The sequence below is a fragment of the Glycine max genome, chromosome 19, assembly GCF_000004515.6.
Source record: "Glycine max cultivar Williams 82 chromosome 19, Glycine_max_v4.0, whole genome shotgun sequence".
NCBI classification, from domain to species: domain Eukaryota; kingdom Viridiplantae; phylum Streptophyta; class Magnoliopsida; order Fabales; family Fabaceae; genus Glycine; species Glycine max.
Window position 1 is genome coordinate 48,906,541 of NC_038255.2, and position 12,300 is coordinate 48,918,840.

The following is a 12,300-nucleotide window of genomic DNA, read 5'->3' on the forward strand; positions in this document are numbered from 1 at the left end:
TTCATATAAACAAGAATTTGTTTGACTATAGAAAATATTTTGATAATTTTTTTAGAAATTGAAGAGTTTCATTGATATTTTTATTTGTTTTTTTAATTATTTATCATATTAATATAAAATGATATTTTTAATGTAGTAATTTTTTTAAAACTGATACTAAACATATAAGAAACTTAGATTCTTAAATGAAGATTCCCATAAAACTCAGTTTTTCCCTTACCATACGCCTAAAGGTGTGGATAACAACAATACAAAAGCAGTTGGCATTATGCAAATGGAGCGATTTTAAAAATAATTGTTAACCATCCGATTTCCTTCATCTATGCAAATGTGATTCCGTATTTAGCCAATAGGAAAAAACACCGTCGGATCCCACAAACGCAAACACACGGATTGCCAGCGTGGCAAAACATGCAGCCGTCCGATTAATCATCCAATGATGCAATCAAAGCAGCTTCAACAACATCCTCTAGGCTGTAGAATCTGAAAGCCACGGATCGCCAGCGTGGCACGATCCCAGCCGTCCGATCCGCCCCTAGAGACAACCGGGATATCTAGCATTTGTCATATCCTCGTAGTATTTATCCCACGTTCCCTCTCATTCGGCTTACACTGCTACAAAAACATTGAAAGAAATAGAAAAAGCAAAACTGGTTTCTCGCATTTCCTCCGAAACAAACCGTTTCGCTCGTTTCTCGGATCTGCAATGGAAGCCCCACCCAAAGGCGCTGCTGGAAGAAGAGGTGACAGGAAGAAGTCCGTTTCCAAATCCATCAAAGCTGGCCTCCAATTCCCCGTCAGCCGCGTCGCCAGGTACTTGAAGAAAGGCCGTTACTCTCGCCGCCTTGGCACCGGCGCTCCCATTTATCTCGCCGCCGTTCTCGAATATCTCGCCGCAGAAGTAATGATAATTTCACGATTCGATTCATCCTCTTCTCGTTAACAGTTAAATTATATCAAATTAATCAATGCTTACGGTGGAATTTTCGAAATGCAGGTGTTGGAGCTGGCCGGGAACGCTGCACGTGACAACAAGAAGAATAGGATTAACCCTAGGCACGTGTTGCTGGCGGTGAGGAATGATGATGAGCTGGGGAAACTGCTTCAAGGTGTGACTATTGCTAGCGGTGGAGTGTTGCCGAACATTAACCCGGTTTTGTTGCCTAAGAAGAGTACCACTGCGCCTTCTGAGAAGTCCTCTACTCCTAAGTCCCCCAAATCTCCTAAGAAGAAATAGAAGTTTCATTTTGTAAAGGCTTATCGTTTTTTATTTTTATTTTTTGGGGGTAGGGGTTGGTAACATTACCATATATATATATATAGTTCTTAGGTTAGGTGAAATATGATGGTGTAATTTAGCGCCAGGTGTTCGCTTTTTTGCTTTTTTTGGTCACCCCATCGATGGCTGAATATGATGTTAAATGTAGTGGGTTGCCAATTCGTGTATGGAAGAAGCCTTTTTCATTTACTTGCCGGTTTTATTTATTAATTTATTATCTAACTTGCTGCGTTTGTATCCTGCTAAATTTATTGTTTAAGCCTTTAAGTGGTGGCTTACTTGCAATGTAAGGGATATGACCAATTGTCAATTGTATGGATTTCTATCATTAAAAATTATTCTGGGCATTATTGTCAAGTCTGATATGTCTAATATAAAGGAGTAGTTTAATGAAAATACATTTTTATCCTCACTTCTTTGTTCGACTTGTGTACTCCTATAGTTGGCAAAGTAGGGATTTTAAAAAATTTGAATTAATTTTTGTTTATTGACAAGTGTTTTTCTCATGAAATTATTTTTTGTGTTTGAGTTTCTCTCTCATGTCTCATGTGGAGCCTTTCTGCTTCTGTTATAGGATTTTGGTTGCTTCTTTCTTCCTTACTTCTTCTATTTTTTTCTCTTTTTTTTTATTTATATTTGGATTATGTGGGTACTTGAGATTCAACATTTTTATCCTTAAATTTCAATTTTTTTAAACAAGCACAAAAAATAAATTGTTGTTTTATTGAGTAGGGCAAACAAATGAAGTTTTAAACAAGCACAAGTCTTCTTTCTACTCTCTCTTAGTTTGTGTTATTTTTTTAGTTTTGTTTAATTATTATTTTTATTATTATTATGTAGGCTCTAGTTGGAGGTCCTTTTTAATGTTGTGATAACAAGAGTGAATGTTGAGATTTCTTATGTTTGTCTAGGGGAGCTTTGACTACAAGAAAGTCATCATCTTTGAGGTTCCTGATGTCTTTTCTACTACTTGCAAGTCTTTACTTTCTATTTTGACTTTGTAATTTTCAATCTTCATGGGTACTTGAGATTCAACATTTTTACCCCAAAAATTTTAATTTTTTTAAACAAGTGCAGAGATTAACTGAAACAGATTCATGGGTACTTAAGATTCAATATTTTTATCCCTAAATTTCAATTTTTTTTTAACAAACACAAAATAAATTGCTACTTTGTTGAGTGGAGCAAAAAAATGAAGTTTTAAACAAGCACATGTCTTCTTTCTACTCTCTCTTAGTTTGTGTTATTTTTTTGGTTTTGTTTAATTATTGTTATCATGTAGGCTCTAGCTGAAGGCCCTTTTTTATGTTGCGATGACAAGACTAAATGCTAAAATTTCCTATGTCTTAGAAGATGTCTAAGTGAGCCTTATGCTTCAAATATAAGTTTTGAAAAGTTTTTATCCTTTTTTGAGGTTATTCTGTACAATGATGTGTTTGGGGGTGAATGAATACTTAATGTTAGGTTTTGAAGGCTTTACTCAAATGCTAAGATATTGGCTACTTGGTTCATATATTCACTTAATGTCAAGAAGTGAAAGCCACCAATATAAACGAAACTCAACGCTCAGTTTAAGCCCCTTATTTCCAGAAACATCTTCAATCAATCTCCCCTCCTATAACGATCTCTAAATCAAGGTTTGCGATTAATTACCCTTTTCAATTCTCGGCTCTCGATTTCTGTTCTGAAACCATATTTTGTGTTCTTTTATAGTTTTTTCATTTGTTTATCAAAAAATAAATAAAAAGGATTAGGGAAGAAAACTTGGGAATTGTTGATAACTCCCTAAAGTAGTTGTCAATGGTCTTGCCAACAGGTACGTGGTTTAGTCTGTTTTTAAAATTTTATTTTGATCTATGCGTTTGATTTTTGAGGTTGTAAGCTTCTTTCTCTAGCTTAATCTAAAGGGGTTTGAAAGGTTTGCTGCATAAGTGCGTTCATACCTATGAATATGATAATTGGTAATGTGCATTTTGTTGTATTAGATTTTCCTTTGCTGGTTTTTATAAATTTTAGTTAGATTTTAATGTGGAATTTGCATGAATCATATGTTTTTGTGTTGAGGCAAAACTTAGTGATCCCCACAACTTACCTTCTAATGGGTGATATTTCTTTTCATTATGCTTATTTACTTTTTTCAAGAAGTTATTATTATCTGTCAAATATGTTTTTTCAATTATATTTACATATTAATGATCATCTTTGACAGACTTTTCAACTTTTATAAATATTAATTAATGCATATCCATTGTTATTTTTATTACATTACACCCGTGCATTGTACCTATCTTTTCAACTTTCTATACTTTGAAAATTTTGCTTATTTACTTATTTGCCTATCTATTTTTTCAGTTGCATTTACATATTAATGATCATCTTTGGTAAAGTTTCTAGCTTCTATAAATATTAATTAATGCATATTCATTGTTATTTTTATTACATTACATGTGTGCATTTTACCTACTTTCTTAACTTCTCATACTTTGAATAGTGAGTCCGCCTTGACATAATTTGAAAATTTATTTTCCACTTCCCAATGACTTCAACGCAGTTACATCAAGCCGCTTAAAATAACCATCAAATTTACATGCATTGATATTTATTTTCATTATGCTTATTTACTTTTTCGAATAAGTTATTATTATATGTCAAATATGTCTTTTCAGTTACATTTACATATTAATAATCATTTTTGACGAACTTTTCAGCTTTTATAAATATTAATTAATGCATATTCATGGTTATTTTTATTACATTACACGCGTGCATTCTAGCTGTCTTTCCAACTTTTCATACTTTGAATAGTGAGTCCGCCTTCACATAATTTAAATAATTACTTCCCACTTTTCAATGAGTGCAGGTGAGTTAGATCAAGCCACCTAAAATAACTGTCAAATTTACGTCCATTGATATTTCTTTTCATTATGTTTATTTAATTTTTTTCAAGAAATTATTATTATTTGTCAAATATGTCTTTTTAGTTACATTAATATAAATGAGTAGTCTAGGAAGATTACGTTTTTTCCCCTCACTTTATTTGATGACACGGGTTAGCTTTTTTGTTTTATGGCTTTTTGGTTTAAAATAGAAAATTATCAAAGCACAAAGGTCACGGAGGCTTTCTTGCTTACTATGCACTGGAGTGGTTTTGTCACTGTTAAATTGGAGGAGGTGTAGACCACGTGTGGTGGCGCTTGCTTAGTGTGCACTGTAGTGGTTTTGTCATAGTTAAAATGGCATTCTCTTTTTGTCCCATCTAAGATAGAAGAAACGAAAAAAAAAAAAAAGATAGCCTGTGCAAGTTATCCCCAATTGGTGGTTTTAGATATCAATTATATATGAATATTTTAAAGTTCCATCATTTGATTATTATCAATTTCTACACGTAACTGTTATGCAACAAAAAAATTATTTCCACTTGAATTAATTGTTACCACCAAAACATATTTTGCACTTTTAACCATGTTATTTTTCTAACATATGGAAAACTAAAATCTACTTTTCATCTATCTATTTCTAACATGGTCATAGGTGAACATATAAAGTATCTAAGTTTAGAGAAATCAGAAATCATAGGCACATCAAATCATTCTATGAAACTTAAGGTTGGATTAGCCATTATGCTGTTAATAAACTTACATTAAAGTGATGGCCTTTGTAATGAGACTAGATTAATTGTTACAAGATTAGTTAACCATGTGATTATTCCTGGAAAAAATATAGGAAACAAAGTATATATTCTCAGAATGTCTATGTTGCACCGTCAAGAATAATGAATTAAAAGTTTTAATACATGATAAAGACAAGAAAAGCTTGACCTCTACCGTCAACATAGTTTTCAAAGAGGTTTTAAAAAACGTTGCAACTACTTTTAGAATAATTTATTGATAAAATAATGTAGTAGTATAAGAAATTTTATATGAAATTTTATTGAAAAGTTTGATTTCTTATCAACTACTTTTTTTTTTTTAGAAATCAACTATGTCTTAATTGATGGATAAAATATTTGTTGGTGAGACTTACAATTGACATGCATTGAAAAAGTGCATAACCCTCTTAAATGTTGTGATAAAATAACTCATAACAATTATGTGATATTTTATTATTATTCTTTTCATATCTCTTACTTTTTATTTTATTTGTTAAATTTTTTTTATCATTAATCAATCATAATTTTTTCTCAGGATAATTTATTAAAAAATTGTTATAACAAATAATAAATTTATTATGATAACTTTGTGATTAAATAACAACATAATTTATGTACATCTTATTCATTAATTAATTATAATTGAATAACATAAAATTAGCTATTTTCATTTATTTCTTAATAAATTAATGGTCAGTCCAATTATATGGCTTCAACTGCATTGGGATGATACTGACTAGCTTTAGGAGACATTATTTGTGTTTAATATTTTGTTGTATCTGAACAACTTTCCAGTGGTTTATGCTTAATTTCAGTTTCAACAAACATTTAACATGCTTTTATATAAAATATTCATTCTTATATAAAGTAGTATATTATGAAATGCAAACAAAAAAACAGAGATGACTATGAATGAATGTTTCATATATCTACACTCATAATGATATTTACGAATGTTATTAACTGCCCCTTCGTAATTAGGATTGGGATCTTAATCAACCCTTAGATTAAATTTTGAAGTATATATAATTATTATTCAAACAACATATTTTAGTTTGAAACACAGTAGAAGAAGCGTTTAAACTTTAAAGTTTAAACTTCAATGATTTTAATGACAAACATTACACTTCGTATCTTTCAGTCTTTATTTTGTTAAAGTTTTGTTATCATAAATCATTCATAATTTTTTCCCAATATAACTTATAAAAAATTGGTTATACAAAATAATAAATTTATTATCATAATTTTGTGATTAAATAAGATAAAATTATCAAAGTTTATAAGTTATTTTTATTTATGTTTTAAATAAATTAATTCTGAGTCATGATATGACTTCAACTATCCTATATTGTTGATACATTGCCTAAATAACAACAGAAAATTTAAGAGAAAGAAAATAACAGGAAAGAAACACGTATTTGTATTCATTAAAAAAAATTGTTTAAAAAAATATAAACAACTTTTTATGCTAAAAAAAAAAACATTTGCGGACGAAGCGGACCAACCCACGTGTAAATCTAGTAACAAAATTAAAGCGAGTTAAAGTTTTCTCCACTGTTGAGCATCTGCAACTGCATTATGGTGTGGTTCCTTTTGAAAAGTAATAAAACAGTCTGAAGAATGATAAGATGTCATTGTTATTGGGTCATGGGCTTTTGGGCTTGGCGTGGATTGGGGCCGGTGGTTTACTTGTTACCCTAACTTTGGGTTTGGACCATGTTTTGTATTGTTTTCGGTTCTCGTTTTGGCGAAAGGATGTGAAAGATTAAACCATTCGCCTGTCATGAGTTGTTGTTTCCTGGTATGATTACTACTCTCTCTATGCATTGGCTATTTGTCCGATTGAATCGTTTGTAATGTCTCAATGGGAGATGGAATGTGTCGCAGAGACGATTTGGGCGTTTTGGAGCTGTGGGGACCGCGGCTTTTGGTTCTACTCTGTTGTGCTCTAATGACAGTGCTCGTTTTAGTGAGCTCCTAACCAAAACCCTTTAATGTTTATGTAATATTTCAAATATGCAGTATATGTGGTCTCTTGCAGCATTCTCGTATCAACTTTGTTCTTTGTAGATCAACTATTTTAATTCTCTTGTTTTGCACTTTCCATTAATGCTACTTTATTGGGTTGCTGATTAGTAAACTGAAAATGCCTTTTTGCATTTTACTGGATGTAACATTGATGTTCTGCTAACGTGGCTTCAAACATAGGAGCTTCGGTTGCATTGCGGGTCCCTGAGCCATTGCAGAATTCCCTATGGTTGACATGTCCTGTGTTGCGTGATTTGTCTCCTCAACCTTCACCTTTTCCCGACCAATTTGGTCTGTCCTTACTTTGTTTTGAACTTGGTATATATATATATATATATATATATATATATATATATATATATATATATATATATATATATATATATATGTCTATGTGTGCATGTCTGTAATGCATATAGAGCTGAAATCATGTAGGAATGCGTCTGCTCTATTCTTATAGAGTTAGTCCGGTTCCATCGTCTGGTGTATCTAAGGAAGCTTCTGCGGCTGCTGGTGATGAGTCTAAGCCACATGATTGTTTTGGCAAAGATACTATTGCAAATGCAGCTGCTAAAGTTGGTCCTGCTGTTGTTAATATTGCAATTCCACAAGGTATCTGCATTGGTATCTTTTAACTTTTAATGTTTTAATTTTCATGTTCCTTTGAGTTGACTCTGAGGATTAATTATCCACCTTGTAGATTTTTTTGGTATTACTAGCGGAAAGAGTATAGGTTCTGGAACAATCATCAACAAGGATGGAACAATCCTGACAGCTGCTCATGTTGTGGTTGATTTTCTAGGCACTAGAGGTTCGTCCAAAGGGAAGGTTTGTCTACATGCCAGGGCAATATGTTATTATGTTTGTAGATTTGTTATTCCTTTCTATGATGCAAATGTGACATCCTGTTGAAGTTGGATATTCCTAAAGTGTATTTACACAAAACCAGCTTGAAGCTAGAATGATAGTGTTTTTGTTTTGTTTAATGTAGTGTTAAGTTGAAGGTGTTACTGCCCTTGGTTTGTGGCTTTGGATGGTACAATTTTCTAGGTCATGGTTCGAAACTTCGTTGATCTATTTTTGACAAAATAGGGCATTCCTAAGTTGTAGCTCTCTTAGTTTTGATTACCTACACAACTGAATAGAAATGATTCCTTCATTTATTTGCAATACCTTGGTATTGCTAAAAACACTTCAGGTCATTAACATGCATATATGATGATTTATTACTCAAGTATAATGCATTAAGTTGTAGGCTTCTTGCTGTAGGCTGTAGTTGCTTGGCTGAATGATTGGTTCTTGATATTCTTAACTTGAATATTATTTTAGACTATTCGTATGCAAGCTTTTGTATATATGGCATATTATTTTTCCATTCTTGTTAGTTTTTTGCTCCATGAAGACATCAGACATGTATCAATGTAATCATGACTGACTCTGGAGTATGGACACTTGTTTCCAGGTCTTATAAGTTACAACTAATTGTTGATCTTAATATATCAACTGTACTACAGATTGAAGTTACTTTGCAAGATGGAAGAACATTTGAGGGGAAAGTCATAAATGCTGACCTGCATTCAGATGTTGCTATTTTGAAGATTAATTCTGAAACCCCACTGCCAGAAGCTAAATTTGGTTCGTCAAGTAGGCTACGTCCAGGGGATTGGGTAATAGCCATGGGCTGTCCACTTTCTCTTCAGAATACTGTCACTGCTGGAATTGTAAGGTGTGGGAAAAAAATCAGGCGATAATAGTTGTCCCTATTTTAGGCTGTTGTTATTTTGTTGTAAGTTATGCCATTTCACATGATACGTTTTGGAAGCTAAAGCTGTGTGATTGTTTAGGGAAGTAAGAGACTCCTGATTGTCTTTTGGACTAATAAAATTCATTTCTTGTATGATTTTTTGCACAGTTGTGTTGACCGCAAAAGTAGTGATCTGGGTTTTAGTGGCATGCCAAGAGAGTATTTACAAACCGATTGTGCAATTAATATGGTATGCCATCCTCTTTTTCTGTCCTTGATTTACCCACCTACCCTGCTACCCAACTAGATTTGCTTGTGATGTAATGACTAATATTAACATGAATATCTGTTCAGTCTGCCTGTACTTTTTTATCTGCTTCTGTGCTATAGGGAAATTCTGGAGGGCCTCTTGTCAACATGGATGGAGAAATTATTGGGGTTAACATCATGAAAGTGGCCGCTGCGGATGGGTTGAGTTTTTCTGTGCCAATTGATTCCGTGTGTAAAATTTTAGAGCATTTCAAGAAAAGTGGGTATGTTATTTGTTGTAAAATATGTTAGCTTTCCATTTGTGTTACATGTGACCTTTAGAGGATGTTTTACCTTGTGAGAAGAAATTTAAATTACTTGGAAATCTTTTACAATTTTTTTTTTGCATTTTTATAATTAAAATTCCATAAGCAAATATTGATTTATATATATTTTTGTCAAATTCATACTTGTGGTGATGGGCTCTGTGATATTGTGGATTAAATCAATAAGCATTATTTAATGTTTGTTCAGGAGAGTAATACGGCCTTGGCTTGGGCTAAAGATGCTTGATCTTAATGAGATGATTATTGCGCAGCTTAAAAAGCAAGATCCTTCGTTCCCTAATGTCAACAAAGGCATTCTTGTACCAATGGTATGTTGCTAATTGATCCTTTCTATATATACCCTACTTCTGTGGTCGTTTGGGTTCTTATGTGTGTAATTTTTCAAAGGGATGGCTGCTGTAAAGGTTAGATGGAATCTTAATGCTTTGTTTGAGACATTGATTTTAGAACTGTTGGCAAAGCTGGTTAGTGATAACAATGAAGGGATTTTAGTTTGAAATTTCCTCTGCCCTCTTTGAGGGTAATGCTTTGGCTTATGACTAGCACTTACTTTTGTTGGGATGTCAGCTTTACTAAGAAGAGAGTATCATAGTGTTTTGTCATAGTTCACACTGCCACAAGCTTGTTACACGTATGATGTATTAAGTTGCATTTTTGAGCGATGGCTCTTGCATGTATTTTTTGGGCCTCCAATTAGGGATGGATACTGAGAGAAAGGTTTGGTGGAATTTGGGTATTAGTTACTGATAATGAAATAGTAACCTATCAAACTAGAAATTGTAAACTAGAAAACTGAGGCACTAAAACACTAGGACCATCAGGGTCTTACAATGTTTAATGTTATTACTGATTAGAGACAGGGAAAATTTACACAGGTTTTGGGGATGGGATTTTGTTAATGGAAAAGTAAAGGAATGGAGAGACTACTTGTACTTTTTGATACGGCAATAATATGTCAAATATGTACAAATCTCCATGTGAATTGATTTTCTCTTAATTCAGATTATATGTTGTAATTTTTTGTAGTTTATAATCGTTTCTTTTCTGGGACAATATGCTTTGCACTCATCAATGCAAGACAAGCATTTGAATACTTGAAATTAGCTATTTGTCACAAGGGAACTTAAACAATGGTTTTGGTTAGGTAACTCCCAGGTCCCCTGGAGAGCGTGCAGGTTTCTTCCCTGGTGACGTTGTTATTGAATTCGATGGGAGACCTGTTGAAAGATTAAAGGAGGTAATGATGTATTTTATATATTGTTATTTTAGTTTTTATTCTGATTTTGTCATTGAGTTAAGACTTGGTTGCCAAAACAGACACTATGGTTTGTTGTCTCTTGGAAGTCTTGTATTTAGAGTGGTTGGTTAAGTTTTGTTTACCAACACTTTGTTCCCTAAAATTTAGTCATGATTCAAATGAGTTCGTTGATAGCGACTTAAAAGTAAATAAATTTAATGTAATAACGTGTAATACTGTAATGTATATTTTGGACGAATAACTTGTGTTTATAATGAAAAGCCTATATATACCTTTGTTGCACCTGGACGCTTGAATTTATTCTTCATTATGATTTATGATGTGCTTATTAATCTGTTTTCACGAAGATATAAAATTATGGCAGGTTATTGAAGTATTAGGGGACAAAGTTGGGGTGCCCATTAAGGTACTAGTAAAAAGAGCGGGTGATAAATTGGTGACTTTGACTGTGATCCCGGAGGAAGCCAATCTCGATGTGTAAAGGACTGGTGATGCTTTTTTAATCTGTGAACTGTGATGCGTTTATTTCTGGGTTGCTGATGAGCTCAATTTTGATTACAACAAATGCAAGTGACAATGTTGAAATGGAGACCATTTTTGTGATTTGATTATCTCAGGGTTTGTTTGTTTCAAAGTTGGATTCTTGCCATTATTTTCCCTATTTTACCAAAATTCAAACCATTCAATATTCAATTAGCACCCACACGTTTAAGTGCGGAATCAATGGAAAAGGAAAATTAAATCCTTGATGATCTTACGTTCTGTTGAAAACAATTACTTTTATTATGTCAGGGGTGCATAAAGGATTAATGTCAGTTGTTGAGGTAAGGATTATTAGGGAAGAAAACTTCATTATTTCAAGTTTTTAACCTCTTAATTAACTTTATATTTTATCTCTCAGTCCGGTCACATGGAAGCTCACATGAAAACCAATAGGATAGTTAATTGCAAAATAAAAATGCCAATTACCGTTTTCTAAGAGGCTAAATTTTGGACCCGTCGGCTCATGGAATGCTGAATAAGAGGCTATATAGCAAGATTTTTTTTCAGTTTGAATGAATATATATAGGGATTTAAAAGCATGGTCCCATGATGAACCAAAAGTAAAAATTTCCCTTTTATGGATTTCTTTTTGAAAGATTATGGATGATCTAAATGAAATTGATATTTATTATTAATTTTGGAAACAAAAGAACAAACAAAACACGAAGAATCTCAAACAACCTGAATGCCTAAATCATATGCAAGCGGTGAAGACTGAAATTGTTGAAGGCAGTTGGATCCTGTTCCGCACCGAATGATATTTGTTAAGAATAGAAAGAGTCAAAGTGATTTATGATGCACTAACGTTTTATGTATTCTAGTTCTAATTCTAATCTTAATGTCAAATCAAAACTCGTTTGGAAATTGGAATCTGTGACCTGTGGCAGAGAATGGTTTGGCATTTTAACAGAAGCCGTGTGGTTGGAGCTATGGCAATGGAGACTTTTGGTTCCATCTCTGTTCCAATAACAAAAATTGTTACAGTCAGTGAGCTTATGAGTTATAACATAACCTAACCTTTTTCAATCCTTCATAACACTGCCTTTACTATATCGAAAAATCTTGTTTCCTTTTTTAACTAAGTGATTTTCTTTTGTTTAAACGAGCCTTCATATCTAGGAGCATTGCCAGTCCCTGAACCATTACAATTTCCAGAGCATAGCATGGCCACAGCTGCACGATTTCTTTCCTCAGTATTTACAT

At 32.9% G+C, this 12,300-nt stretch overlaps 2 protein-coding genes across 2 annotated transcripts; both read left to right on the top strand.

Annotated features, from left to right (window-relative positions):
- The first annotated feature begins 480 nt into the window (after window positions 1–480).
- LOC100527768 (probable histone H2A.5) lies at window positions 481–1,468 on the top strand. Its single transcript, XM_003554604.4, has 2 exons — window positions 481–901; window positions 998–1,468. The coding sequence occupies exons 1-2, from the start codon at window positions 707–709 to the stop codon at window positions 1,235–1,237; spliced, it is 435 nt and encodes a 144-aa protein (XP_003554652.1). The 5' UTR covers window positions 481–706; the 3' UTR covers window positions 1,238–1,468.
- Window positions 1,469–6,510: 5,042 nt separating this feature from the next.
- On the top strand, window positions 6,511–11,298 carry LOC100777061 (putative protease Do-like 14). Its single transcript, XM_003554606.5, has 11 exons — window positions 6,511–6,729; window positions 6,816–6,897; window positions 7,137–7,247; window positions 7,392–7,568; window positions 7,657–7,784; window positions 8,471–8,682; window positions 8,869–8,950; window positions 9,091–9,233; window positions 9,484–9,604; window positions 10,441–10,533; window positions 10,919–11,298. The coding sequence occupies exons 1-11, from the start codon at window positions 6,712–6,714 to the stop codon at window positions 11,033–11,035; spliced, it is 1,284 nt and encodes a 427-aa protein (XP_003554654.1). The 5' UTR covers window positions 6,511–6,711; the 3' UTR covers window positions 11,036–11,298.
- Window positions 11,299–12,300: the final 1,002 nt, after the last annotated feature.

Excerpts from the sequence above, each read along its gene's own strand:
- LOC100527768 (XM_003554604.4), top strand. The coding sequence starts at position 707 with ATGGAAGCCCCACCCAAAGGCGCTGCTGGAAGAAGAGGTGACAGGAAG. Across the intron at positions 902-997 it reads TCGAATATCTCGCCGCAGAA|GTGTTGGAGCTGGCCGGGAA; the intron begins GTAATGATAATT and ends TTCGAAATGCAG.
- LOC100777061 (XM_003554606.5), top strand. Across the intron at positions 6,898-7,136 it reads TAATGACAGTGCTCGTTTTA|GAGCTTCGGTTGCATTGCGG; the intron begins GTGAGCTCCTAA and ends CTTCAAACATAG. Across the intron at positions 8,951-9,090 it reads CCGATTGTGCAATTAATATG|GGAAATTCTGGAGGGCCTCT; the intron begins GTATGCCATCCT and ends TCTGTGCTATAG.